At 33.7% G+C, this 27777-nt stretch overlaps 3 protein-coding genes and 1 non-coding gene across 9 annotated transcripts; 1 reads left to right on the top strand and 3 right to left on the bottom strand.

Annotated features, from left to right (window-relative positions):
* Positions 1-1017: 1017 nt before the first annotated feature.
* On the top strand, positions 1018-5208 carry LOC139872229 (26S proteasome regulatory subunit S10B homolog B). The gene is made up of 10 exons (XM_071860073.1): positions 1018-1218; positions 1986-2105; positions 2285-2421; positions 3231-3392; positions 3725-3811; positions 3908-3994; positions 4262-4399; positions 4505-4696; positions 4780-4878; positions 5004-5208. The coding sequence occupies exons 1-10, from the start codon at positions 1116-1118 to the stop codon at positions 5076-5078; spliced, it is 1200 nt and encodes a 399-aa protein (XP_071716174.1). The 5' UTR covers positions 1018-1115; the 3' UTR covers positions 5079-5208.
* Positions 5209-7853: 2645 nt separating this feature from the next.
* Positions 7854-9436, bottom strand: LOC139873378 (uncharacterized). The gene is made up of 2 exons (XM_071861312.1): positions 8935-9436; positions 7854-8247 (listed from the first exon to the last, which is right to left on the bottom strand). The coding sequence occupies exons 1-2, from the start codon at positions 9361-9363 to the stop codon at positions 7993-7995; spliced, it is 684 nt and encodes a 227-aa protein (XP_071717413.1). The 5' UTR covers positions 9364-9436; the 3' UTR covers positions 7854-7992.
* Positions 9437-12437: 3001 nt separating this feature from the next.
* On the bottom strand, positions 12438-16255 carry LOC139871970 (uncharacterized). 6 transcript variants are annotated; one of them, XM_071859737.1, is made up of 6 exons: positions 16094-16255; positions 15683-15757; positions 14640-15036; positions 14183-14211; positions 13255-14084; positions 12438-12758 (listed from the first exon to the last, which is right to left on the bottom strand). In XM_071859737.1, the coding sequence occupies exons 3-5, from the start codon at positions 14953-14955 to the stop codon at positions 13281-13283; spliced, it is 1149 nt and encodes a 382-aa protein (XP_071715838.1). In that variant the 5' UTR covers positions 14956-15036; positions 15683-15757; positions 16094-16255; the 3' UTR covers positions 12438-12758; positions 13255-13280. The 6 variants fall into 6 exon arrangements, with proteins under 6 accessions (XP_071715838.1, XP_071715836.1, XP_071715839.1 ...); XM_071859735.1 differs by lacking the exon at positions 15683-15757 and having other exon boundaries at positions 16070-16255; XM_071859738.1 differs by lacking the exon at positions 15683-15757 and having other exon boundaries at positions 12438-12769.
* Positions 16256-24205: 7950 nt separating this feature from the next.
* Positions 24206-24312, bottom strand: LOC139873966 (small nucleolar RNA R71). The gene has a single exon (XR_011767675.1). It is a non-coding gene; the product is annotated as a small nucleolar RNA R71 (small nucleolar RNA).
* Between the last annotated feature and the right edge of the window lie 3465 nt (positions 24313-27777).

Genomic DNA, 27777 nt, shown 5'->3' with positions numbered 1-27777 from the left:
GGTGGTGAAGTTTATGATAGTGAGGTTTTAATGAAATGAATATGAAATAAGTATTAAGGGGGCGTTTGGTTCTTGGGATTTCGTGGGAATTTGCATTTCAAATCCCATGAAATCTCATATTTGGTTGGAGGATTGGTTGTAGGGATTTGCATTTCAAATCCCATGAAATCCCATAGAGGAAAGATTTGAAAATCCTATGTATATATGAGGGATTTGAAATCCCATGTTCTAAGATTTTACGTTTACGATTTACGTTTGGCGTTTCGCGTTTGCTTTTCGGGTTCGCATTTCGGGTTCGATTTTCGGGTTCCCGTTTTGGGTTCGCGTTCCCGTTTCGGGTTCGCGTTTCGGGTTCCATTTCGGGTTCAAGTTTCGGGTTCATGTTTTGGGTTCGCGTTTCGGGTTTTATTTCGGGTTCACATTTCGGGTTCGCAATTCGGGTTCGCGTTTCGAGTTCGAGTTTCGGGTTCGCGTTTCGGGTTCGCGTTTTGGGTTCGTGTTTCGGGTTCGTGTTACGGCTTCGTGTTTCGGGTTCACGTTTCATGTTCCATTTCGGGTTCACATTTCGATTTCGGGTTCGCATTTCGATTTTCGGGTTCGCATTTAGGTTTTGGGTTCGTGTATCAGGGTCACATTCCCGTTTTGGATTCACGTTTCGATTTCGGGTTTGCGTTTTGCGATCATGTTCCCGTTTCGGGTTCACATTACAAATTCTGAGATTTAAAAACCTCGAACCAAACAGTAGATAGGATTTCAAATCCCATGATTTCAAATCTTGTGGGATTTCAAATCCCATGGGATTTCAAATCCTGAGAATTGAAATTCTTGAACCAAACGCCCCCTAAAGGTTTTGTGCTGATGTGGTGGGTAAAATTTGTGTTAACATTGACAACCATATGTGGCCTTAACGTAAGCCCTAATAACAACAAGCCCAATGACTAGAGCAAATGGACTTTTGCAGTATATTATATATACATCTGTGTATCTGTATAACCCCCAAATTTAGTTCCTTTCTTGATTAACAAGTCGTGGTTTCTCTCGATAGAATTTGATTTAGAAATCAACCAGACCACTTAGTAACAACAATTCAGAGATCCATCGACTTCAATTTTCCGATGTCAAGTGAGAGCGAAGATGCCGTTCGACGCCGTGCCGCCGTGACCGACTACCGGAAAAAAATGCTTCAACATAAAGAGCTCGATTCTCGTGTTCGGGGAGGTTAGTTACTCTAAATTATTATAATATGTTAATATTATAAAACCAATTATCTTACATATCTACAGTTACTCCCAATTTATTCAGCTCATTTGCCTTTAGGTTTGTATAGATTTGGAGATTTACCTGTTTGTTGTTGATATTGATATTTTCATCAATCAATTTGCGTATTATTATTATAGATAAGGTTTTGATTTGAAGTACTATTAGGTTGATTATAATATCAATCGATTCGATACTTTCGTAACCATATATATGTAATGTGGCAGCGATGTGCGTGTTTTATAAATGTAAGCATCTTATCTTTATTAACAACTGTAGGAGCTGGAGTAATTTAGTTAATACCTAAAATCTTTTTAAAATAGTTTAAATGTAGTCATTATGATGTCATTTTTGATTAGTAATTGTATGGTCCTGCCAGATGAATGTCTTGAACGGTTCAAACTCACTGCTTTCTGAGCTCTTTCTGCATAGTTGGTGTATCTCAATCAACTTCGTAGACGATCTTATCAGTATCACAATTGTATTTTGTCTATATCATAGATTACTTATGTTACTTATTTTCCATTTAGATCATTTATAATTTGCGGAAGAATTATAATAGCAGGCGTTCAAGTTTATTGTCGATTTGTTTGCATATTTGTGCTACTTGATAAGGTTTTTGTATAAACCACATTGGCACCATCTTTTGTAATACCTGTTAAATGATTTTGCTCTCTCTGAGTGTTATACTGTATAATAATGATAATAACGGAACTTGATATATGTAGTGCGAGAGAGTCTACGGACTACAAAGAAAGAGTACGCCAAAACAGAAGATGATTTGAAGTCTCTCCAAAGTGTCGGGCAGATCATAGGCGAAGTTCTCAGACCTCTAGACACTGAAAGATGTATCCAATACTTCCATTAATAATTCTCTTCAATTTCATTATAACTTTTTACTTCACCATGAATACGTACTTTTAAGCATAAAACACTTGCCCTGTAATGTTTTTATCTTTGACTATCCGCTATTGATTGCAACATGATTGTGTCTTTCTTCTGATAAAGCTCACTTATGATATTACAGTGATAGTCAAAGCCAGTAGTGGTCCAAGGTACGTAGTTGGGTGCCGTAGTAAAGTGGACAAGGAAAAACTAACAGCCGGGACTAGAGTCGTTCTTGATATGACAACTCTAACAATTATGCGTGCACTCCCTCGTGAAGTTAGTATACATATACATATACATATACATATACATATACATATACATAGGGGCAGGATCAATGGGGAAGTAACCAATCGGGGGGAAGCAAAAAAAAATTTTTTTTTTGGAATTTTTTTATTCCGGCATCAAGATCACACGAAAATATGAACATTTAGAAGAGAGACTTTGTGATGAATGTTATTATTTAGGCGAGAAAACGATCGACAAAAATAACATTCAAGATAATATTGTTCGTGAAGAATATGAACGTTTTTTTTTCCATGTTTTGTGAAGTAAAATTTAGCCCGATTTAGAGTTTAGGGTTTAGGGTTTGGTGTTTTGGGTTTATTCCATAAACCCAAAACACCAAACCCTAAACCCTAAACCGTTCGTGTTAAAAACTCAATCTAAATCCTAAATCTAAACCCTAAACCCTAAATTTCTAAACCCTAATATCTAAACCCTATAAACCCTAATATCTAAACCCTAATAGCTAAAACCTCAACATACGCTCGAAAAACACGATAATTGTTATATATTACTTCTTCGAGCGTTTTCCCGCCAAAATAAAAACATTTATCACAAAGTGTCTCTACTAAATGTTCATATTTTCATCCCATCTATAATGTTCGTGAACAAAGTTTTTTCAAAAAACGAAAAAAAAAAAAAAAAAATTTGCTTCTCCCCGCTTCCCCCCGATTGGTTACTTCCCTCTTGATCCTACCACCATATACATATACATATACATATACATATTATTTCAACCAGTTCATTCGGCTATCGATCATCCACTTGTTTGGAATAACATATTCACAACATTATTTTAGGTTGACCCGGTTGTTTATAACATGCTTCATGAAGATCCTGGGAACGTTAGCTATTCTGCAGTCGGAGGACTATCGGATCAGATTCGGGAACTTAGGGAATCTATTGAATTGCCTCTGATGAATCCGGAGCTCTTTTTGAGGGTGGGCATCAAACCTCCTAAGGTACTTATCGATAACTTTACAATATATAGACAAAAAGTTTTTACATATATGTTGGCCTTGCTAGAATCTTCTTCTTATATATAAAAAGAAAGCAATAATTATGTCATGTTTTTCAAAAGATTGAATTTTAACCGTTACATGAGACTAAAACTTGTAATTTCAGTCATTCATTTGAACGACGATATCATATCTGTCTCTTATTTACCCATTTATTAAAATTTCAATCATTTTCTTGGGATATCAATTGTTGATTTTATCATTCAAATAAAAATTACTTTCTTATTTTAATAATTAATTATTATAATTATGATTGATGGAAGTGATGTTTTCAGGGTGTTCTTCTTTACGGGCCTCCTGGTACTGGGAAGACGTTACTAGCTAGAGCAATTGCTAGCAACATTGATGCTAATTTTTTAAAGGTTCCTTGGTTTGTAATTGTATAATACATGCCGATATCCTTAATATGGCTATTGATTGACGTCTTCTATTTTTAACATTTGTGAAATTGATTGTAGGTAGTATCAAGCGCAATTATTGATAAATACATAGGAGAGAGTGCAAGACTTATCAGGGAAATGTTCAATTATGCACGTGATCACCAGGTAGTATCAACAACTATTATATTTTATGTATTTACGATTTACCTGCTAGTTATTTACGAACCGTAAAATTTATGGACGGTAGGTATATCTGATCAACCCGATGGATGTGGACCTGTTTTAACCCATTACTTAACCTGTTTATGCATATTTATGCCTATACTTTGTATTAACTAATAGTTTGTGGTTTCTGAAAAAAGAAAGATGTATTGAAGCCTTCAAGCTTATATATTTATAAAGTGTCTTATGTTTAATTGTTAATATTTTCAGCCATGCATCATATTTATGGATGAAATAGATGCCATTGGTGGACGACGTTTTAGTGAGGGAACTAGTGCTGACCGTGAAATTCAAAGAACACTCATGGAGTTGCTAAATCAGCTTGATGGATTTGATCAACTTGGCAAGGTTTGGGACTTTTTTAAATCTATTTTTTTAATGTTAAATTATTACTATGACCCGAATCTTCTTGCGTTACTCCTTGTTATGACCGTATTTGGTTCATGTTTGTAGGTAAAAATGATCATGGCAACCAATAGACCCGACGTTCTGGACCCCGCTCTTCTTCGTCCAGGTCGATTAGACAGGAAAATTGAGATCCCGTTGCCAAACGAGCAATCAAGGATGGAAATTCTCAAAATTCATGCTGCTGGAATCGCTAAACATGGTGAAATTGATTACGAGGCTGTTGTCAAACTTGCTGAGGTAAGCTATGACATTAGGTTGACTTGTGTAGTTATATCTAGTTGACTATGATTGAAAATGTTGATCATCGGCTTATGGTTCAGGGTTTTAATGGAGCCGATCTTCGTAATGTGTGCACCGAAGCTGGTATGTCAGCAATCCGTGCAGAACGTGATTATGTTATCCATGAAGATTTCATGAAGGTAACAACTGTGATCAATCACTTTTTCTGTCATAACATATGATCGATAGATGTTAAACTGAACACCTTTATTCACTTTTTAGGTTAATATTTCTGATATTGTTTTGTGTTTTGGAAATGTTGCAGGCTGTTCGGAAACTAAATGACGCAAAGAAGCTTGAATCTAGCTCTCATTACAATGCAGATTTTGGTAAAGAGTGAGAACTGTTGTGTTGAATTAGCTTGTCAAATGGACATTTGCAATGCAATGTACACTTTAAAAAGATTATTTCTTGTGTTGTTAAAGATTCAACCATCCTCTTTTATCAATTCAGTTGTCTGCTCATGCATTTATTGTCTTGTGGTTTTTAAGTAACCATCTTCGTTCAACTAATATCATGGTGTTTTGACAAGCAAATGATGCAACGAAAAAACAAAAAGAGTAGAAGCTTCGCAGGTGGGCCTTTCGAATCATTATCACCCCAGCAGGCAGCAGCACCATCCGTCAAATTGTATAAGTGATACTAATTGGCCCCTTCATTGAAGGTCATTGGAAGGAAACTTTGGTGGCATATGGTTGTTTGCAGGAAGTCAAACAACTAAATGTGTTTTTTTGTTTTTGTTCTTATGTTAGTGTGTATGTGTATAAAAGGATCTTGTGTACGAGTGGGTCCCTCAGAAAAGCATGTCACTGTTGAGGTGGTGTTGATGTGGCGATTTGCCATTGTTGGAGGAGTAAGTTTCCTACTCGAAAAAGCTCTTACCACCACTTAGCCTCAACTCTTAAGACCCGACTGTATAACAAGATCAATGTGCCTAGATGCAACTTGTGCACGGTGCATAGTACATGGTGGATATCGCATACACATAATAGTTGTATCCATCCATATAGACTTCTAGTATTTCAATGATCTCACGATCCATATTATCCGTCAATTTAGTGCAGAAAATATATTTCCAATGTTAAGCACTACCCTGTAAAGGCGAAGTCGCGGGGTTAAGCTTTAATTTGTGATAAAAGGTTTACATTTTGAATGAATTGCGTATCTCATAACCTTGCCCGGTGGTCATCGAGTTCACTGTGAAACAGGAGACCTAGGTTCAAATTTTGGTAACGCCAAAGATCGAATTAAAATGGGCTCTTGAGTCTTGACCAGAGGGGGCGCCAATGTGCGCAATTCACCCAGTTATAGGTCTCGTCGTTCGGGGGCTCGCCACCCAGGTGTTTCTCGCTAGTAGGAACTTAATGTGCATCGAAGAAAATTTAAGATGACACTCGTGCCACTTTACCGCCTTCAATATTCAATTTCTAACCTTAAATTGGAAGCTGAAAATCAATTCGAATAAAAGTTGAAAAGAACCAAGTCGATATTAATTCAGTTTTCCGTTTGATTCAGTTTACAATTTGAATTCAATTTTCAATATTAATTTTTCGTATTCTGTAAAATCGAAATCGAAATCGAAACCAAAACCAAAACCAAAACTAATTTGGTTTGCTGGTTGATCTGCCCTGTATGAATTAGCTATTTTGATCATTTTGAGAGGAAGAACGTAGTAAGTATCAAAATGATTCGAGGAGTTAAAAGCATAGACTAACTCTATCTAAGAAAAATAGTAATCGATGAATCTTTAGATTTATTTTGTAATCTTTGAGGAGCCTATAAGGGTTTTCATATATAAACATGTGCTACAGACCTAGGATAAGGGATCTATGGATGTTCGAAAAGAGAGTAGCCATGGAGGTCCCCGGGGCCGCCCGGTCCGAGGAGTGAATTATGTTGGTTAAAAGATGTTTAAAATTTTAACCTAAATTGGACCGAATATAAATTTAATTTCGGCTGAGTTTCGACTTCGGTTTTAAACTTAATTCGATTTCTTGTTTCGATTGAATTCTGATCCTGAAATTCTTAAAAACCGAATGAATTCGATTTCTCATATCGATAGGAATGTGGTCCAAAAATTCTCGAAAACGGAACAAAACAACCCGATAAACACAACTTTCGTTTTCATATAGCATAACTACAAGGGATCCCGGAATCATCAGATTGTCACTAATGATTCTTTCAATTTAGATGCTATGTGAGAATTACAGTATATGAACATATCATTTATTTGTCTTTGTTTGTGTCTCTACTTGTTCAAATTGGGTGTATGTCACGAGGAATCAGACCTATCATCGATATGAATCAACAACTCAAGTTAGATCAAATCTATTTTAATTTAATTTCTGCCTAAAAAAAAAAAAAGAATAAAACAAAGGGAAACGATGCCTATAAAGGGATGGCAATGGGGCGAGAAAAAACCCGTGACCCGTGGGTACCCGATCCACGATGGGCGGGTAAAATCATTAAATCTTACCCGCGAGCACGGGTACGGATAAAATTTGATACCCGCCGCCGCCGGGTCGCGGGCGGGTCACGGGTATATACTACCCGTCGCGGGTAAAACCCGCCCGTGAATACATGAGACTTTTCTTAATTTACCCACGTATATAATACTTACAATTATTAAATTTAAAAGCTATTTTACTAGTATTTGAATAATAATTAAAAATATATTATTATATAAAAGTAAAAAACTTAATTTTCACTTCATTATACAGAGGTCTTGCGAGACGTTGGGATCGAATCTTCCTGGCAGCAGGCGAGAAGACCTCAGTTGGAGACGGGGCGGCTTTCTCGTAGCTTGTACATATATTTTTATAATTAATAAAATTATTTAGATTTTCTAATACAAAGTTGTATATTATTATTATTATCCGCGGGTTACCTGCGGGTCGCGGGTATCCGCGGCTCGGGCATGGGCGAAAAGTTTTTACCCGTGGACGGGTAACGGGTCTCAACGTGCAAAAAAAAAAAAAAAAAAAAAAAAACTCGACGGGCGGTCGTGGTATATGGAACCCGTGCTCGTTACCCGCGGCGCCATCCCTGCCGCCAACCTATTATTACAAACACTAAATTAAATAGTATATTTGAAAATCCAAATTAAATTCAGCTACACGTACATACGTACACAACTATATACATCGATGGAGGATAAAACACACGTAGAAAACAAACTTAAAACTAAAAATATTGAAGCTAGCAGTAATGGTAAATTTTGATATTTTTTAGATTTTGATGGAAATTAACTATATCTAATGATGACCCGGAAGTTTGTCTTTGATCTTGTCCATAAAACCTTTCTTCTCGTGTTCCTTCTCCACCGTTAGTTTGGTGGTGGTGGTTGTTTCTTGGGTGCTGGCGCTGTGTGCGGCTCCTGCCGGCTGCTTATCTATTTTATCATGAGTAGTAGCGCCGCTGCTGCTGTTATGATGTCCCGGAAGCTTATCTTTTATTTTCTGCATTATTCCTTTTTTCTTCCTTCTCCCTCCTTGTCCGTCGTCTTCCGACTGCAATCAACACAATTCATTAAATACAAAAATAACATTTGTTAAGGCTATAATAAATAAAATATTAAGGTGTATTGAAAATGCTTTTAATAACCAGAGCTGTCTACTGTATTTCAGATTACTTTAGTCTTCGGTTTTGAAAATTTTGGGGGAGAACGAAAATTAACTGAAAATTTGAATTCAAACTAAAATTCCTTTCAATTACGATTAATACGGAAACGAAGGTGACACGCCTCTTTACTTTTGATCCATTTACATTTAATTACCTATTATTATCTTAGAATAATAATATAAGTTCCTCGTATTAATCTAGAGGTATAATTATGAGTTTATAAAACAAAATTGTACATGATCAAAAAGTGATGTGAGGTTACGGGAAACTATATTTTTTATATTTTAATTAAAATAACTACAAAATTTATTTTCAATCTGACTATTAATATTGAGAGGTTGTGGTCTATATTATTACTTGAATTCAAATTAATTTAAATTCGGTTTTAATTTAGCCGAGATGCCGAATTTAAAAAATAAGATCGAAAATCAAATTTTAAATTAAATCAAAAACAAACCTAAAATCTTCAGAATCGGTTAGAATTTCAGATTACTCGTTGAGAAACCGAATATCAAACACAACAAGAAATTAAGATTAGAAATCAAACTAAAAAAATGTTCAAATTAAGAACTTACCGAACTAGAACTAGACGACCTCTCCAGCTCTTTCTTATCCGTACCCGCACCATGAGCGTGAGGATGGCTCGTAGGTGCACCGCCACCTGTAACTGCATGAGTAGCCGCTTTTCCAACTCCAGCTACCGCACCCACCGTTGCTGCACCGGCACCAGCAACTGCACCTGCGCCATGTTTGGCGTAATCAACCGGTGTCGGTGCAAAGTGGGTTCCACCATGGGTTTCAGACCCCATTTTAGTCTGATCATGACTCATCTTATTATTAAGCTCCGACCCGATAGTCGTATGACCCGGAGGTGTTGATCCAACGGGTGTAGCAACGCCAGTGAGGTGCATGGGAACACCATGTTCGTCGGTTAGTTGAACAGGTTGGCCGTGTTCGTCGGTGAGTTGAATAGGACGGCCGTGCTCGTCTCGTATATCTGCCATTTTTCTATTTCTTTTTTAATCGAAAATAAAATAAAGTTGGGAATTTGGGATGTTTTTAGTAAAGAATTGATAACAAAAGCTACAATGACGAATATGTATCGATGAATATGGGGTTTTATGGTGCCGGTGGATGTCGTTTGTAACATGTTTTGACAAGATAAACGTTGGATGTTTTTGCATGTAAGTTATGACTTATGAGGCCACACGTATCATTGAACATGTCGGGTTATGTGTGCCACGTATGTAATACATATTGCCATGAGTCACGTACTACTTAAAATAGGCAATCATAATATATCCGATCCACGATAATCTAAAATGGATGCATATCAATTACGATTAAAGATGTGAAGGATTAAGGGTTCGAAACTTCGAATGTAAATGATAAATTGTATTCGTGAATTGATTCATTATAATTTTTTAATTACCATTAATGCGAAGGGTTTAAGGTTATAATAAAGTTATTATAATTATATATTTGTTTGTTTCAATATTTGATATGAGAAGATTATGATTTGCTATCTATTAGTCGATTATCTTCAACAATTCTCTTATTCAATGTAGGATTATGTTTCTTTCAATATTTGATGTGAGATTGTTTTAAGCTTAATAAAATGTCCTACATATAAGTTCGATGATTTTTCTAGTACTTTATAATCAATTGATAATACTGAAAAGTTGTCTATAAACTCATAACCTAACATTTATTTCTTTCAATATTTGATATAGGACTATAATTTGCATCTATTAATTGATTATCTCTAACGTAAATAAACCACTAGAGATGTCAATTAACATATGATTCGATAGATATCCAACCGATTCGATTCGTTTAAAGCGATATTGATAATCTAAATGAATGAATATTGGATATAGATACGAATATGGATGTTTATTAATTCAGAGATGGATGTCAACTTATAATCCATTGATGAACACGATTTCATCCAAAATACTTAAATATATAAAAATTTAATATATAAATATAAATATATAACAATTACTCTTATAGTTATATAAAGACTATAGTATTTCATTAAATTTATATAATTTTCTTTCATTTTTTTTGCATTAAGTTTTTAATATCTTGTATAATTAATGGCGCGATATCTATAGTTAATATTAAAATTCTATAATAATGATGTTATTATTAGACTAATTCCTCTGTTAAGAAAAAATACAAAGAAATTTTTTTAAGTATGGTGAGTGATGTTATTAATCTAAACAATTTTGATTTAAATTTAAATCTTATTAATTAATTATTATTATTAAATCTTATTAATAATTATTTTAATTATTAAAATTAAATAATTTTAAATTATTTTAATTAATTATTTTGAATTAAGTACGAGAAGGTATAAAAGCTAGGCAGAAGTAAACCAATTCTAAATTTATTTTTTAATTTACATTTTTAAAATAAAATGACAACTAACATTATCTGGATTGTTTAATATGCATTTTAGGTGTTTGATGAAATGTTCAGCTGACGAGTTTTTTGTCGGACTCTGTGGTTCCACGAGTCATTAAACTAAAAAACTTTAGCATTTACGTTAACTTAATACCTAAAACATATCATTAAACTGTTTCATTTAAATAAACCCGTGATTCCACATGTCATTTCACTAGTTCTCTAGATATTTAACTGATAATATTTTCCACATTTATATACGAGTACCTTGTTTTTTCCAAAAAACTCAATAACATTTTTTTGTTTTTTTTTTTTGTTTTTTTTTTTTTTGCAAAAAAACCTAATAACATTCAACGGTTTCTAGGATCAACATAAATTCAAAGGTAGCCAAACAAGCTACATGCCCTCTAAGACCACTCCATCATAACATCATTTTTCACTCCCACAACCAGAGGCGGAGCCATGTACAAAGTTGTGGGGTCAAGTGACCCCACTCAAATATCAATATATATGTACATATATGTGAACGTATCAGTTGGTTGAGTTCCTGATTAGTTTAATGGGGTCCCAAGTTCAAATCTTTGCACTACCTCTCTTTATTTTTAAACCAATTATAAGTCATTATTTTGTTTAACTCCGCCTGCATGATAATCAATGGAGACATAATATGATAATTGGAGCCATCATATTGATCTATTCATTATTCATACATATTCAACATATGAGCTTATACTTATATTTTTTAAATTTTAATAATCATAAAGATTAAGTATTAAAAAAGATCTTTTGAAGTTAACTAAAAAAGATAATTATGTATAAATTTCTTACTTATTAATAAAATAAAAGATTTAACATGCCATCTATGTTAGAAGGCAACTTGATTTATTTATGTTTGTGCTTAATTATACTTCGTCAACAAAAATTTTTTACTCAATATATTTCAATATTATTTTGTGACCCCAACCATTGTAAATCCTGGCTCCGCCGCCGCCGCCGCCGCCGCCACCACCACCACCACCACCACCACCACCACCACCACCACCACCACCACCACCACTACTACTACTACTATTATTATTATTATTATTATTTTTACTGGCTTTTTTTCACTTTTCACGTGTACACCGGTATCTATACATATATAGAAAGAGATCCCGCCCAGAGTTATGCTATATGATGACAACTTTGAGCACAAGCCTAGATTTGCATGTTGAGGGCGAGACCATACCACATGATTGCCATTGACGCCCGGCAAAGTGGAGAGCGACTCGAGGACGGATACCATTGGGATTGGTCTAAAGCTTACTATTTCAACTTAATTAGTATAGTACAACGTCTAAGTGTTGACGCAATTTGTAAAGAAAAAAAGAAGTTAAAACAATCATCTAGCCATCAAATATGGTATTCCATGACTGAAGCAATCATGAATCATCAATGACTAATCAATGGTGAGCAAATGTCATTGTGTTAATGATGACAACGGCAATGGCTAAAGAATGGGAATGGTGTAAAGCTTGAAATTTTAACGTAATTAGCATAGTACAGACGTACTATCTGATCACAGTTTTAGTTGACCATTTTGAAAATTAGGTTTGCAGATTGGTTTCTTTTCACTGTGTAGACCGTAGGGCTTGCTTTTTGAGATGATATAAATGCAAGCAGATGATGCAACGTAAAAAAAGAAGATAACATAACTTTAAAATTTACAGAACACAAACTCAAAAAAAAAGGAATTTCTACCAAGCCCATTCAATTATGTGACTGTTGATTTATACTACTTTTCTCCCCAGCTATATGTACCAAATTGATCAAAGATATTGCTGATTTTGTTTGTGTTGTTCAAAACCTTCTTTACAGTGTCTTGAAGAGCCAGTCCTACCACTGGTACCTGAGATACTAAAGATGAAGACAGCTTTCGATATCTGATAATATCATATCTTCATCGACTAAATTCTAGAGCTTCAGAGACACCAATAATTCAATCTGCCTACAGAAGGTCTATTATCAACACCAGAAACCAAACTGGTTATTTTATACGAGTTGACCCGCAATACCTTTTTGTCCCCAAAAAAAAAAAAAAAAAAAAAAAAAAAAAAAAATAAATATTTTGTTATGGTGACATGGGGAAGACTTGCCCTTGCCGGGATTAATTAATGTGTATAATATGATTACAAAACGACATTATTTCAATGATACTTTTAGATTTCTATCAATTGAACAAAAATTTTATCCAGCAATACTAATTAAACCATTTCCTCAAAAACATTCCTTTACGCATTCGACCGGTTGAGATAAGAATACACACCTGAAATTGACCCATTCATTAATAAATGGGTCAAAATACGCACCTCTACCTATAAATGTTCATTTGCCCCCCTAACACCACCAACTTCTGCTGAGTAGCAGTTGGGTAATAGATGAACATATAAAGGATAGTTAATTACATATGTTCAACGAGCACATATGGTAGTATATTGGAGTACCTTGTTACTGCGAATCTTGATTTAGCTCAGAAAAATCCTTTTTTCCGAGAATAATTATTTTCCGACAAGGACCGACTCCACTTGGAACCAAAAGATAAGTGTCTCTTTAAAAAGGGCATTCCTATTGAGCTCTTCATGCTGGAACTCGAACTCATCTTGGGGATTTTGCCATCATGTTCGTTACTCTTATAACGATCAAGCGTAATATCATACCCATTCATATCACCATCCACCACCCGTTTTCTTGATTTCTTGATCATCTTAGAATCGGCTTTCATTGCTTTTTCCGACAGTTTAAGAAGCTTCTTTTCCCCAAAAGTACAGACAGGACATGCGGGATCATACTTGTTAATTTCGGACGTCATGTTTTCTAAACAGTCTGCATGATAAACGTGCCCGCATATCAAAATGGCAACAACAGCAAGCTCTTGCGTCTTCCATGAAGATCTTTCTTTTAAAAGTTTGGAGCAAACGCCACACGTTTGTATATCAATTGAAGGTGAAAACGAAGCCCCGTTACTACTTCTGCTTACTTTATCACGATTAAAGTTGAGAGACTCGCTATCAAAAGACCAACCATCTGAAGATCCACCGTGGGACCCACGATTTGATTCATTTTTCCACCCCAGGGGAATCAAAGGTGAGCCCTCTTCGGATATTGAGAAGTTTGGAGACTTCATCCCTGGGGAACGACCCGGCCATCTTGACGGGGGTATGAGTTGACCTTGGGGAAAGGTCAAAGGGGATGCCGAAAAGGAATAAACTGAGTTTGTGGATGATGACATCATTGTTGGAGACGGTTCCGAAGCAAGCTGAGTTTCTCTTGACTCCTTTACATACATAATGCATAAAAGGACATATATGTAAATATAACGAAAGATAGAATTTATGATTTTTTATAAAAAAGAATTACCGACCCGCAACTGACCTCTGTAACAATCTGAGTGACTGATTGGTCTGCAAGGACAAGTAAAAGAACATGAGATATGGCATATTAACTAAAACCATTTCACTGTTTACAGCCTCCAGAAACCATTAACATAACTAGTAATGACGAATTTGAACCATTTAACCTCATGTGTGCCAACCACATTATTGTTACTAGCAACCCAGGATACTTTGGCCCATAAAAAAGAGGTTAAACAATGCCATTTCAACATTTTACGCTATATTGCTTTCTTGCACAAGACATTGAAAGCAGAACAAAAACTATAATGATCGAGCGTTTCACGTTGAAAAAAAGAAAATCTAACCAAATAAATCATTGATGAATTATGAACTGTACACCGAGTAACTGACTGAGTAATGGCAACAAGATTATGGTTCTGAGTATCACACCAAAAATTTAATTCAATTTTATATATTGTTTAATATGATGAATTTACCTGACTGAGGAACCGTACGTCCTTCAGGAGGTGAAGACTTATGCCAAGTAAGATTCCGGAAGCTTTCCAACGGACTACCTTCTTCTGATGCATACGCAGTTCCAGCAGTAGTCTGAGATTTATTGTCCAGCCTGTCATTGGGTCCCACACCATCAGAATACCAACTTATCGAAGCTTCTTCCCCTGCTACACGCCGCCGATTATCCCATCTAACGCTCCACGATGGAGAATATCGGATGTTTCTTGGCATAGCATCACTACCTGATCCATTTGTGATGGTCCTATCTCTAGCAGCGACGCAACAGGCGGACCCCATCCTTGCTCACATGCAATATGTGTAACAACCACTTCGATTACCTACTCTGTTTATTCTCCGAGCAACAATAGCATCTGCAACCTGAATATTTAAAATAACATGTCAAATAAGTACTTATTTAAATATCAACCGACCGACACACGGTAAAAGGTACGAGCAAACATTTACAAGCGAATATATGCTTTTATCTGAAACAGCTAATAATTCAAAAATTAATAGCTGCGGATGGAAAACATATGTACGTTCTGCTAAATATTGAAATCCTGGAACCAATTCAGTCAATAATACAAGCTCAATTAACCACCTGTCAGCCTGGACCCAAAATACAGATAAATATGGTAGACAAAAAAGCTCCATTAAATTCTTATATGCACATAGTACTACTTCTAGCTATCAAGTATTTAGTGATATATCAGATCAGCTTAAATCATCAAATGAAGATAAATGAATGAACACAGTCAAATAGCTAATTTCAAGTAACAAATACATAACATTCATAGATAAAACAGATTTAAACCTAATTATCAAAAATTCAATACTAAAATAACATTAATCCATTTGATGATTTAAATAATGATAATGAATGAATAGTATCCAACAAAAATCACTTTCCATCACAACAATTCTATCTAACAACTCCACTTATTTTTAATTTCTTACCTACTAATCATTGAGGCTTTAAAAAATTAACAAAAAACAGACAAACTAAATTTCCTTAAATTAATACCTGGAGTTGATAACATCAGCTAATTAATTTGCAGGATGAATAAGCTTAAAGTGGTTCAATCAGTCTCAGTTAACCCTAAAAATAACACCGATTAAACACTTAAATAGTAATTCCAGATTTAGAGATCCGAAATTAGTGCCGGTTAATCAAAGCTACAGTCAAATCGCCATATTAATAATTAATAAATAAATAAAATAAACCTTATAATTAGAGTATCCAATTAATTATTAATTAATCTTAACGCTTATATTAAGTTCCAATAGTCATAGATACAAAATATATAAACTTAAACTATATATATATATATATATATATATATATATATATATATATACAGATATATACCTATGTCCATCTAACATGTACATACGTCACTAGTGAACATACCAGAAAGTGACGTCACAAACGTACCTACTTCACCGGTCGCCAAAGATACAGGAAACAAAGAAGTGTGTGCCTTCTAGGTGAAATTTATAAATATATTAAATCTTATAATAAATTAAATTATAAATATAATTCTATAATTATATAACGTGAGAGATAGAGAATCTGATTCTTCTTGCTAAAAGAATGAATTGGAAATGGAAATGTGAAATGGTGGGGAGAACTGACAAGGGCTTCAAATATAGGTTTCAGTAAAGTCGTTAACGATACGCCGTTCGCTAACCGGTTATATTTACAAAATCACCCCCTTAAGTTCTAGTTATCTCTTAAATGCGTAACTACTTAATAAAAATTCACATTTAGATCTTGAAATTCGAGGATCAGAACTTAATGACATTCTAAAAAATTTTCAATGCTAATTACAGTATATTTTAATACTATTTTAATGATTGTTTACTTTCAAGAAACTACAATTTTGAAAAATTTATAGGATTCGAGTGGTCAAATTTAGTGATGTCTTATACAACTTAAATGAAAAATTATAAATTCGAAAAATATATGGAGTTCTATGGTTAAATTTAGTAGTTTCTTTATACAGTATTAAAATATATTTTTTTATAAAAAGATTTCAAACTAGTGGTGTCCACTGATCCCACGAACTATAACCTACACTTGACACTGTCAAAAAATAATAATAATATCATAAAAAGAATAATGATATCGGAAAATAATGATTGTAGTTGTTAGAAATACAAAGTAAATTTATTCTCATGTGTATTAAAAGTATAAAATGAACTAATTCACTAAAAGTACAAATGTTAAACCCGTTAGTCAGAGGGACTAAAGCTTTAGCACAAAAAAGAAGTGACTACGACTCTGAATCATAGGTTAATAAAAGGGCATAAAAGAAAGAAGTTGAAAGCCGCGGAGTTCACTGATGTAGTTGGGGCGGGGTCACTAGTTCATACTGATGATGATTCCCTACTTTGGATTGTTGATCGTCTTGTGCCATCTACAAGAAAAATTCTAAAAAAACTAAAGTTTTAGCACAAAAGGAAGTGACTACGACTTCGAATCATAGCTTAACAAAAGGGCATAAAAGAAAGAAGTTAAAAGCCAGGGAGTACACTGATGAAGTTGGGGCATGGTCACTAGTTCATACTGATGATGACGATGGGGATCAAGTACAAGAAGAAAATTCGGTTGGATTTCCCTGCAAGCCTATCAAAGTAATTGGTAAAATTTTAAACCTTAAGAAAAATCTTAAAAATAAGAATAATTTGGAAGAATTCGAGAATTTTTTAGAAGGCATGTTTGATAGTAGTAAACGACCGAACAAAGTTAAACCATGAAAAAAAAACACATGAAACACTAGGAGACTTGGGATTAAAGATAATGAGAGGAATGTAGGAAATTTGAATAATAATTTTCAAGCTTTAGTTTATTGTTATTTAGACACAATTGTGGAAAATGGGTGAAGGTTTTCAAGATAATATGTATATGGGCCAAGTCTACAGCTACAACTATAGTTATGATATAGATCATATTTGTTACTGCTATTAGGATTTAAGTCAGCCTTTCACTTATGTTTACTGTTATGGGTTCTATATACTACCGTTGTTGTGTTCCGGGTCAAGTTTGTGAAGCTCATTTGGTTATGGATCATAATTGTTGCTGTTGTGGGGAAGTATTTAATCTCTTGATGGAGTATATTGCCTATGGTATAAAATATGGATGAGATATGGGTCTATGATATGCTTGCTTAGGATTTTCAGTCGCTTTAGATTGGTGCTAATATATAGAAAGTCAATGCACACTATAAACGCACTCTTGGAGTACAACTATTGATCCTAGTAAACAAGATGAGAGTCAACGGTTCATTCAATTGATAAGGGGTTCATTCGATTCCATGTGTGGATATATTGGATGCTACTATGAGAAGTTGGTCAAAGATGTTTTCTTTTTTTCTCAAGTTATATGCATGTATGCTTCTATGTTGTGTAATAGTTTTTCTTTTTCCATGATGATGGTGTTATCAAGTGGGTATGTATGTTGTAAGCCCAACTTGTTTTCTTGATGTAATCTCCAATTTTTCACAATTTCGTGAAAAATTATTTTAATTTAATTCCTAGTTTTTTGGCCAAAAAGAAAAAAAGAAATTCACATCTTTCATATTTCATAGAAGGATATAGTACAATTACATAAGAAGCACATTAACCTTTCACAAGGAATTGCACAAAGAAATTTAGCAATTTAAAGAGGAAAATTATGTAAGGTGAAGAATATATGAAGAGTAAAGATTGGGATCTTTATAAAGTTGTTTAACAATGATACAAGGAGTATTTATACGGTCGGTTTAAAAACAAATAAATAGCCATATATAGAAAAGTGTACGACTAAGATAAAAAAGAAGAAGTTTTTGAATGATTTTCAGAATTTGAAAAAAGGAAAAAGGAAAAAAGGTACGTTGCAATATGTCAAATCAGCCATCGGAAACAATAAATACTAGTCCCTTCATTTTTTAAAAAGACAACGAAAAAAGGCATTATGATTCCGTGAACAGCATAGGCATCATATTTTAAGAGATTAATGATTGCATTTTTACATAATACAATCATCAAACTGGGGGACTTAATGGTGCAGTATATGGTTTGCACGCACAAGGGAAACTATAATTTGCTCTCAAAAGACGAAAGACATGCTTGAAAGCTACAAAAAACTAAGTATATACTAATTATGGACAACGGGTACCAATCATATCTCGACACCTCGCCAAAAAACACTGTTACACTGTAGCAAAACACTGTTACACTGTAGCAATGTTACTGTAGCTTTTTTTTTGGAACCACCAGCTTCAGTATTTACTTAAAACCCCCATTCCAGCACCTTCTTCATTCTTCTTCTCTAAAAAAAAACCTGCTGCACACCGTCTCCTTCTGGAGCTTAAACAACACACTACACACACCACCTCCTTCCTCCAACTAAAAGTCACCGTTATCCTAGACACATGAAACCCTAATTCGGTTGTTTGACATTGCTAACAAAAGGTTAAGTTTCTTCACTTTATGTTCTCTATTTATTAAATTTCTTTTGCAATTTCTAATATGTTTATCATTTTCTCATTCCTCAAAGGTTGATTGGACCTGTTCAAATGCTAATCGTGATGCAACATCTGGTGGTGTTTTGAATGTCGATGGATTAACACTCGCTTATTCGGTTGCTTCAAGTACTGACTCATTAACCTATTTATGTATAGTGGTTAACAAATGATGGAGACTTTTGATTCAAACAAGAGAGGTAAAAAAGTAAAACAAATAATGATGTGGTTTTGAGATTTAGTCAGTTCTTTTATCAAACAAAATTGATAATTTTGATATGAAATGGTCTCGTGATTGTAATTGTCATTGTGATAGGTGTTGCTAACACATACCCAAATGGCTCATTGTCAACAGTATAATGCTTCAAACCATTGTTAATGTCGTATTTGACTACTATGTATGTTACAAAATACAAGTGTTATTTAAGTGGTAGCTTACTATGTATGAATTCATGCTTATATAAAAATGATGAAAAGTCATAGTTTTGACTATTTGGACACTTCACTCATTTGGGTTAAATGGGGGTCAATTTGGGTAACAATCAATGTAGACACGTACCATATATCGAGTTAAGTGAGTTAGGAAATTTTGTTATCTTGAAAATGACTTTTGAGTATATTTTGTTTGGAAATGGAAATTTATAATCCATTTGGGTCATACACGCCTATTTTGATCCATCTGTGTTAAAATGTCATTATAGCTTATGGTTTCAATTGAGTCTCCTCATGTTGGTTATTTTAGATTTTGAGTCAACGGGAAACTTTACCATTTTGGTAAAAGTATATTTTGAAATGTTTGGTACGTAACAGTTGTGTGCAGTAGTGCTCAACCTTTTAAGTAAGTTTTAAGGATGTCATGCTATCTATGAACTAATACATACATAAAAAATTAAGTGAATGAATGTAGATGATGTTATGTGATTTTCTACGGTCTAGAACTTATTACAACTGTAAGATCCAAATATTTGTTGTGTACATTGATAATGCTAAAAACGAACATATATTTCATAGCATTATCCCTCAAGAAAGACAAGCTTTTAGTTGCAATTGTCCTATTTACAAGTGATATTCGTTTAAATAATAAAAGGTGAAGACAAAAGACAGATTCGATGAATTGAAGACGCAAACGACCAAAAAGCTCAAAAGTACAAAGTACAATCAAAGTGGTTCAAATTATTGATGAGAAACATCTCAAAATTACAAGAGTACAAGACGCAAAACGCAAAATACAAGATATTAAATTGTACGCAAGGACGTTCGAAAATCCGGAACCGGGACCAAAGTCAACTCTCAACGCTCGACACAACGGACTAAAAATTACAAGTCGACTATGCACAAGAATAAAATATAATATTTAAATAATTATATAAATTATTTATATATTATATATTATAATAAAAACCGTCGGCAAGCTAGGAGCCAAACTCTTGTGAGCTGGAAAAAGGGGCCATGCGATCGCATGGCCTGGAAGGCAAAAATCCATGCGATCGCATGGCAGTAGGTGACAGGCCACACCCCTATAAATTCGCAGTTTGGTGATCGATTATATCTATCTTTTTCTCTTCTTCCTTCATATGTATATATATATATATATATATATATATATATATATATATATATATATATATATATATATATATATATATATATATATATATATTATATTTTAATTTTAATTTTAAATTCTAATAATAAGGGTATGATAGCGAATGTTGTAAGGGTGTAAGTCGAAATTCTGTCCGTGTAACGCTACGCTATTTTTAATCACTGTAAGTTATGGTTAATGTTATTTTTAATTTAATGTCTCGTAGCTAAGTTATTATTATGCTTATTTAAGACGAAGTAATCATGATGTTGGATTAAAATATTTAAAATTGGGTAATTGGGCTTTGTACCATAATTGGGGTTTGGACAAAAGAACGACACTTGTGGAAATTAGACTATGGGCTATTGATGGGCTTTATATTTGTTTAACTAAATGATAGTTTGTTAATTTTAATATAAAGATTTACAATTGGACGTACCTATAAATAACCATATACACTCGATCGGACACGATGGGCGGGATATTTATATGTACGAATAATCGTTCATTTAACCGGACACGGGAATGGATTAATAGTCTATGGAATTATTAAAACAGGGGTGAAATTATGTACAAGGACACTTGGCATAATTATTAACAAAGTATTAAAACCTTGGGTTACACGCAGTCTATATCCTGGTGTAATTATTAAACAAAGTATTAAAACCTTGTTACAGTTTAAGTCCCCAATTAGTTGGAATATTTGACTTCGGATATAAGGATAAAATGACGAGGACACTCGCACTTTATATTTATGACTGATGGACTGTTATGGACAAAAACCAGACAGACATATTAAATAATCCAGGACAAAGGACAATTAACCCATGGGAATAAACTAAAATCAACACGTCAAACATCATGATTACGGAAGTTTAAATAAGTATAATTTATATATTTCATATTTAATTACACTTTTAATTATAGCACTTTTATTTATTGTCATTTTATTTAATTGCATTTTTAATTATCGTACTCCTTAATTATCGCAATTTTATTTTATCGCACTTTTATTTATCGCAATTTCATTATCATTATTTAATTTACTCTTTAAATTAAGTTATATTTATTTTTAATATTTTACTTTAGGTTTTAACTGCGACTAAAGTTTTAAAATCGACAAACCGGTCATTAAACGGTAAAAACCCCCTTTTATAATAATAATACTACTTATATATATTTTTGTATTTTTACAATTATAGTTTTTAAAAAAATATAGCGTTAAGCTTGTTTTAAAGATCCCTGTGGAACGAACCGGACTTACTAAAAACTACACTACTGTACGATTAGGTACACTACCTATAAGTGTTGTAGCAAGGTTTAGGTATATCCATTCTATAAATAAATAAATCTCTTGTGTAAAATTGTATCGTATTTAATAGTATTTAGTTGTAAAAATAATACTATTTCCTAGTACACCTCGCACACATCAAGTATTTTTGGCGCCGCTGTCGGGGACCGCTAAAACGCCGAAAGCGCAATGCTATAAAAAAAGATTTTTTTATTATTAAGTTCTTTGTATAAAAATATACGTTTTAAATTTTAAAATACGAAAATATAAAAAGAAAAGAAAAACAAAATATTTATATATTTTTAATAGTTTGTTATATATATATAAAATTATAAAGTTTCTTTATTTTTATTTTAGTTTTTAAAATTAAATTTTTATTTAAGTTATATAAATATTATATATATATTTAAAACAGAAAACTGAAAAAAAAAAATATAAAAACCACGAGGCCCGGTACTGTAGCAGCCCAACTCCGGCCCGAAACCCTAGCTCATGCGATCGCATGAGCCCGAAGGCAAAACTTCATGCGATCGCATGATCGTACCTGACACGCCACAGTTTGACCTAATCCAGAATTAATTACGGAGTATATTATTATTATTATTATTATTTAATTAAACCCTAATTAGGTTTTTATTTATTTATTATTTAGTTTAATTTTATTAATTAATTTGTATTATTTAATTTATTTAGTTTTATAAATTATATAAAAATTAATAGTTTTATAAAATAAATAATATAAAAATAATATTTTTATAAAAATTGTACTTTTTACAACTTTAAGTTTATTTTTATATTTTGTATTTTTTTTATTCGTTTTAGCGTAATATTTGTATTTTTCGCTCGTAATTAGATCTAAATCATAGTTTTTGCCATAGTTATTTTTATTTCTAGATTTTTATGCTTTGCCGTAAAATCCCTTAAGTGCTTTTTCTTTAGACTAAGATTTAGGTGTTTTAGAATTTTGCGACGCCGTTTTTAATATTTTAGTACCTTTTTAAGTTTTTGCCGTTTTAGATATAGAATTCCTTGTAAGCTTTAATATTTTTTAGACGCAACTTTTAATTCTTAATTTTTAGTTCCTTTTTAAGTTTCGACGCGCTACATTCTTTTTATTTTTCGACCTTTTATTTTTTTCGACGTTTTTCGACGCGCTCTTTTTCTTTTTTATTTTTCGCCGCTCTAGTTTTTAGGACTTAGATTTTTTTCTATTTCTTCTCTAAAATTTCTTTAAATTTCAATGAAAAATTATTTTAAGCGGTTGAATTGATAGACATCCAAATTTTCTGCTTCGTAGTAATAGTTGGATTTGTTAGTGGCTGAGTTGTGAGCTTCCGATTTAAAGGGTTCTGGCTCCCTGCTACATCTTTTGGCTATTCGAAACGTGGGCAAAAGCAAAAAAGTCTATTAATTTGATAACTTATATAATTTTTATTTTTTTATAACTAATAGGATATTCAGTGAATGCACCGAGCAAAACGTTCACCACCTTTTGTACGTTCACCACCTGTAACCAGATCAAGACATCTAGCAAATATTGTCGCCGTTGATTTTTCTTTAGAATTGTCATCCAGTCAACCAAGTACTCCAATTCAGATTTCCGATAATCCATTTTTTGAACCCGACCTCGCAATTGAGAATCCGGAGGATATTCAGGGACAATTCAGAGATCCTGAACTACTAATCTTTCCTCCGGAACCACCAATCATTCAAACAGAGATTGTTGAAGAACCAACCATTAAATCAGAATCCTCTAGTGATTCAGATTCAACAAATTCAATAATGGAGAATCTGGAACCTCTAAGTATGGAAGACCGAATGAGAGCTAAACGCACTGGCCAAGGTCACGCAATTACTCAACCTGACATTAATGCACCAGATTATGAAATCAAAGGACAAATCCTACACATGGTGACAAATCAATGCCAATTTAGTGGTGCGCCGAAGGAAGATCCAAATGAACATCTTCGTACCTTTAATAGGATCTGTACACTATTTAAAATCCGAGAAGTGGAGGATGAACAGATATATCTCATGTTATTTCCCTGGACTTTAAAGGGAGAAGCCAAAGATTGGTTAGAATCGTTACCTGAAGGAGCGATTGATACATAGGATGTTTTAGTTGAAAAATTTCTTAAACAATTCTTTCCGGCATCTAAAGCCGTGAGACTTCAAGGAGAAATTGTTACGTTCACACAAAAACCAAATGAAACTTTATATGAAGCATGGACAAGATTTGGAAAGTTATTAAGAGGATGTCCGCAACATGGTTTAGACACCTGTCAAATAGTACAAATATTCTACCAAGGATGCGACATCACTACACGAAAAGACATAGATATAGCAGCTGGTGGTTCCATTATGAAGAAAACCGCAACTGACGCTTACAAAATTATTGATAACACTGCTTCCCACTCACATGAGTGGCACCAAGAAAAAGATATCGTTAGATCATCTAAAGCAGCTAGAGCCGATTCTAGCCATGACTTAGATTCCATTTCCGCAAAGATAGATGCTGTCGAGAGACGAATGGAAAAGATGACTAAAGATATTCACTCAATACGAATTAGTTGTGAGCAGTGTGGAGGACCACATTTGACAAAAAATTGTCTCAGTATTGAACTAACAATGGAACAAAGAGAGAATGTTTTATACATAAACCAAAGGCCTGGAAATAATTATCAGAATAATTATCAACCGCCAAGACCGATCTACAATCAAAACCAGAATTATAACTGAAATGTTCCATACAACAACCAACAAGGTCCTAGTAATCAACAAGTATCCAATAATACTTACAACCAGCAAAGACCTAATTTTTAAAATAAACCACCACAGACCGATGATAAAAAGCCAAATTTAGAAGATATGATGTCGAAGCTAGTTGAATCTCAAACGCAATTTTTCACATCTCAAAAACAAACGAATGAACAAAATACTCAAGCATTTAGAAATCAACAAGCTTCTATTCAAAATATGGAACAAGAAGTAAGCACCCTAGCAAAGTTGATAGGTGAAAGAAAATCGGGAAGTCTACCTAGTGATACAAATGCTAACCCCCGGAATGAAACACCTAAAGTCATTACCACAAGAAGTGGTATTACACTTAAACCTCCTGAAATGCCTGTAATTTCTGATGAAGCTATTCCTACTCCACAAGAACCACAATCTGATCAAGATAAGGAAAAAGAACCGGTAGTTGAAAAGGTTAATGAAGATAACATAGTTAAGGTTAAACCTTATGTTAAACCATACCAACCACCACTTCCTTACCCGCGTAAAATGAGAAAAGAGAGACTTGAAGCCGAGCAATCCAAATTCTTGGATATGTTTAAACAGATAAATGTAAATCTTTCTTTCATTGATGTGATTTCAGGAATGCCTAGATATGCTAAATTTCTGAAAGATCTAATCACGAATAGAAAGAAAATGGAAGAACTCTCGGCTGTTACTATGAATGTTAATTGTTCTGCAGTGCTGTTGAATAAGATACCAGAAAAACTACCAGATCCAGGAAGTTTCACAATTCCATGTTTTTTGGGAAGTCTTAGTTCAATAGAAGCATTGGCAGACTTAGGTGCTAGTATAAATTTAATGCCGTATTCACTATACGCTAAACTAGACCTTGGAGAATTGAAACTAACACGAATAAGCATACAACTAGCCGATCGATCAGTAAAATATCCTAGAGGGATAATGGAGAACATGCTAGTTAAAGTTGGTACTTTAGTATTTCCAGAAGATTTTGTTATTCTGGACATGGAAGAAGATTCTCGAGTTCCTCTCATATTAGGAAGACCATTCTTAAACACGGCTAAAGCAATAATAGACGTGTTCGGAAAGAAACTGACCCTAAGTATAGAGGACTAGAGTGTTACCTTTTCTATTGATAGAGCCATGCAACAACCGCAATCTGCAGATGATACATGTTATTATATTCAAACTATAGATTCACATGCAGAATTGTTAGAAGAATTTCCAGAATTACAAGCAACAGGAGAATGTTCTTTAGGAGAAGGAACTGAACCAATTGATGAAACTGAAATGTTAGCTACACTTATGGCTAATGGATATGAACCAACAACAGAAGAAATTCAAATGCTAAAAGAAGAAGACAGATATCGATATAAATCATCGATAGAAGAACCACCGACATTAGAGTTAAAGCCACTTCCAAACCATTTGGAATATGCTTATTTACATGGTGAATCTGAATTACCTGTAATAATATCGTCTTCTCTTACTGAAAATGAAAAATCTCAACTCATTTCTGTGCTAAAAGCTCATAAACCAACTATTGCATGGAAAATTCATGATATTAAAGGAATAAGTCCTTCGTATTGCACACATAAAATCCTTATGGAAGAAGGTCATAAAACGTATGTGCAACGTCAATGAAGACTAAATCCTAATATGCAAGATGTTGTTAAGAAAGAAATTATTAAACTGCTTGATGCAGGTTTAATTTATCCAATCTCTGATAGTCCATGGGTAGGCCCAGTTCAATGCGTACCTAAGAAGGGTGGCATGACTGTCATCACAAATGAAAAAAATGAGCTTATTCCTATTAGGACTGTAACAGGCTGGCGTGTTTGTATTGATTATAGAAAATTAAATGACGCCACCAGAAAAGATCACTTTCCCTTACCTTTCATTGATCAAATGTTAGAAAGATTAGCCGGAAATAGTTACTATTGTTTTCTTGATGGTTTTTCGGATATTTTCAAATTCCAATAGCACCCGAAGACCAAGAGAAAACCACATTCACGTGCCCTTATGGTACTTTTTCTTACAAACGCATGCCATTTGGACTTTGCAACGCCCCTGCAACCTTTCAAAGGTGCATGATGGCGATTTTTCACGACATGATAGAAGAATGCATGGAAGTTTTCATGGATGACTTTTCAGTCTTCGGTGATACTTTTGAAACATGTCTAATTAATCTTGAACGAATGCTTATTAGATGCGAACAATCAAATCTAGTACTTAATTGGGAGAAATGCCATTTCATGGTTAAAGAAGGCATCGTTCTTGGTCATAAAATTTCAAAGGAAGGAATTGAAGTGGATAGAGCTAAAGTAGATGTAATTTCTTAACTTCCACATCCCACCAATGTTAGAGGAGTTAGGAGTTTTCTAGGGCATGCCGGTTTTTACCGACGTTTCATAAAAGTTTTTTCTAAAATTGCCACTCCTATGAATAAACTCCTAGAAAAGGATGCTCCATACATCTTTTCAGATGAATGCATCAAATCTTTTAATATTCTTAAAGAAAAACTCACTAATATGCCGATCATGATAACACCAAATTGGAATCTACCATTCGAACTTATGTGCGATGCAAGTGATTTTGCAATAGGAGCCGTTTTAGGACAAAAGATTGAAAAACGATTTCAACCTATTTATTATGCTAGTAAGACGTTACAAGGAGCACAAACAAATTACACAACTACTGAAAAAGAACTCCTTGCTATTGTCTTTTCTTTTGACAAATTTCGTTCATATCTCGTTCTAGCTAAAACGGTGGTCTATACCGACCATTCTGCTCTTAGATACCTATTTTCGAAACAAGATGCCAAACCAAGATTAATCTGTTGGATCTTACTCTTACAAGAGTTTGATATTGAAATCCGAGATAAAAAGGGAGCATAAAATCTCGCCGCTGATCATCTTTCTCGTCTTGAAAATCCTGAATTAAAAGTTCTAAATGAATCGGCCATACAAGACAACTTTCCTGAT

Source organism: Rutidosis leptorrhynchoides, chromosome 10 (genome assembly GCF_046630445.1).
Source record: "Rutidosis leptorrhynchoides isolate AG116_Rl617_1_P2 chromosome 10, CSIRO_AGI_Rlap_v1, whole genome shotgun sequence".
Classification (NCBI taxonomy): domain Eukaryota; kingdom Viridiplantae; phylum Streptophyta; class Magnoliopsida; order Asterales; family Asteraceae; genus Rutidosis; species Rutidosis leptorrhynchoides.
This window is presented reverse-complemented; position numbering and strand designations above follow the sequence as displayed.

Bases quoted from the DNA above. Each gene is read 5' to 3' on its own strand.
- LOC139871970 (XM_071859735.1), bottom strand. From the start codon at position 14,955: ATGGGGTCCGCCTGTTGCGTCGCTGCTAGAGATAGGACCATCACAAAT. The intron at 14,212-14,639 runs GTAAATTCATCA...TTGTCCTTGCAG, and splicing joins ACGTACGGTTCCTCAGTCAG to ACCAATCAGTCACTCAGATT. The intron at 14,085-14,182 runs GTCAGTTGCGGG...ATGTATGTAAAG, and splicing joins TCACTCAGATTGTTACAGAG to GAGTCAAGAGAAACTCAGCT.
- LOC139872229 (XM_071860073.1), top strand. From the start codon at position 1,116: ATGTCAAGTGAGAGCGAAGATGCCGTTCGACGCCGTGCCGCCGTGACC. The intron at 3,393-3,724 runs GTACTTATCGAT...TGATGTTTTCAG, and splicing joins TGGGCATCAAACCTCCTAAG to GGTGTTCTTCTTTACGGGCC. The intron at 4,697-4,779 runs GTAAGCTATGAC...CTTATGGTTCAG, and splicing joins CTGTTGTCAAACTTGCTGAG to GGTTTTAATGGAGCCGATCT.
- LOC139873378 (XM_071861312.1), bottom strand. From the start codon at position 9,363: ATGGCAGATATACGAGACGAGCACGGCCGTCCTATTCAACTCACCGAC. The intron at 8,248-8,934 runs GTAAGTTCTTAA...TGTTGATTGCAG, and splicing joins GGTCGTCTAGTTCTAGTTCG to TCGGAAGACGACGGACAAGG.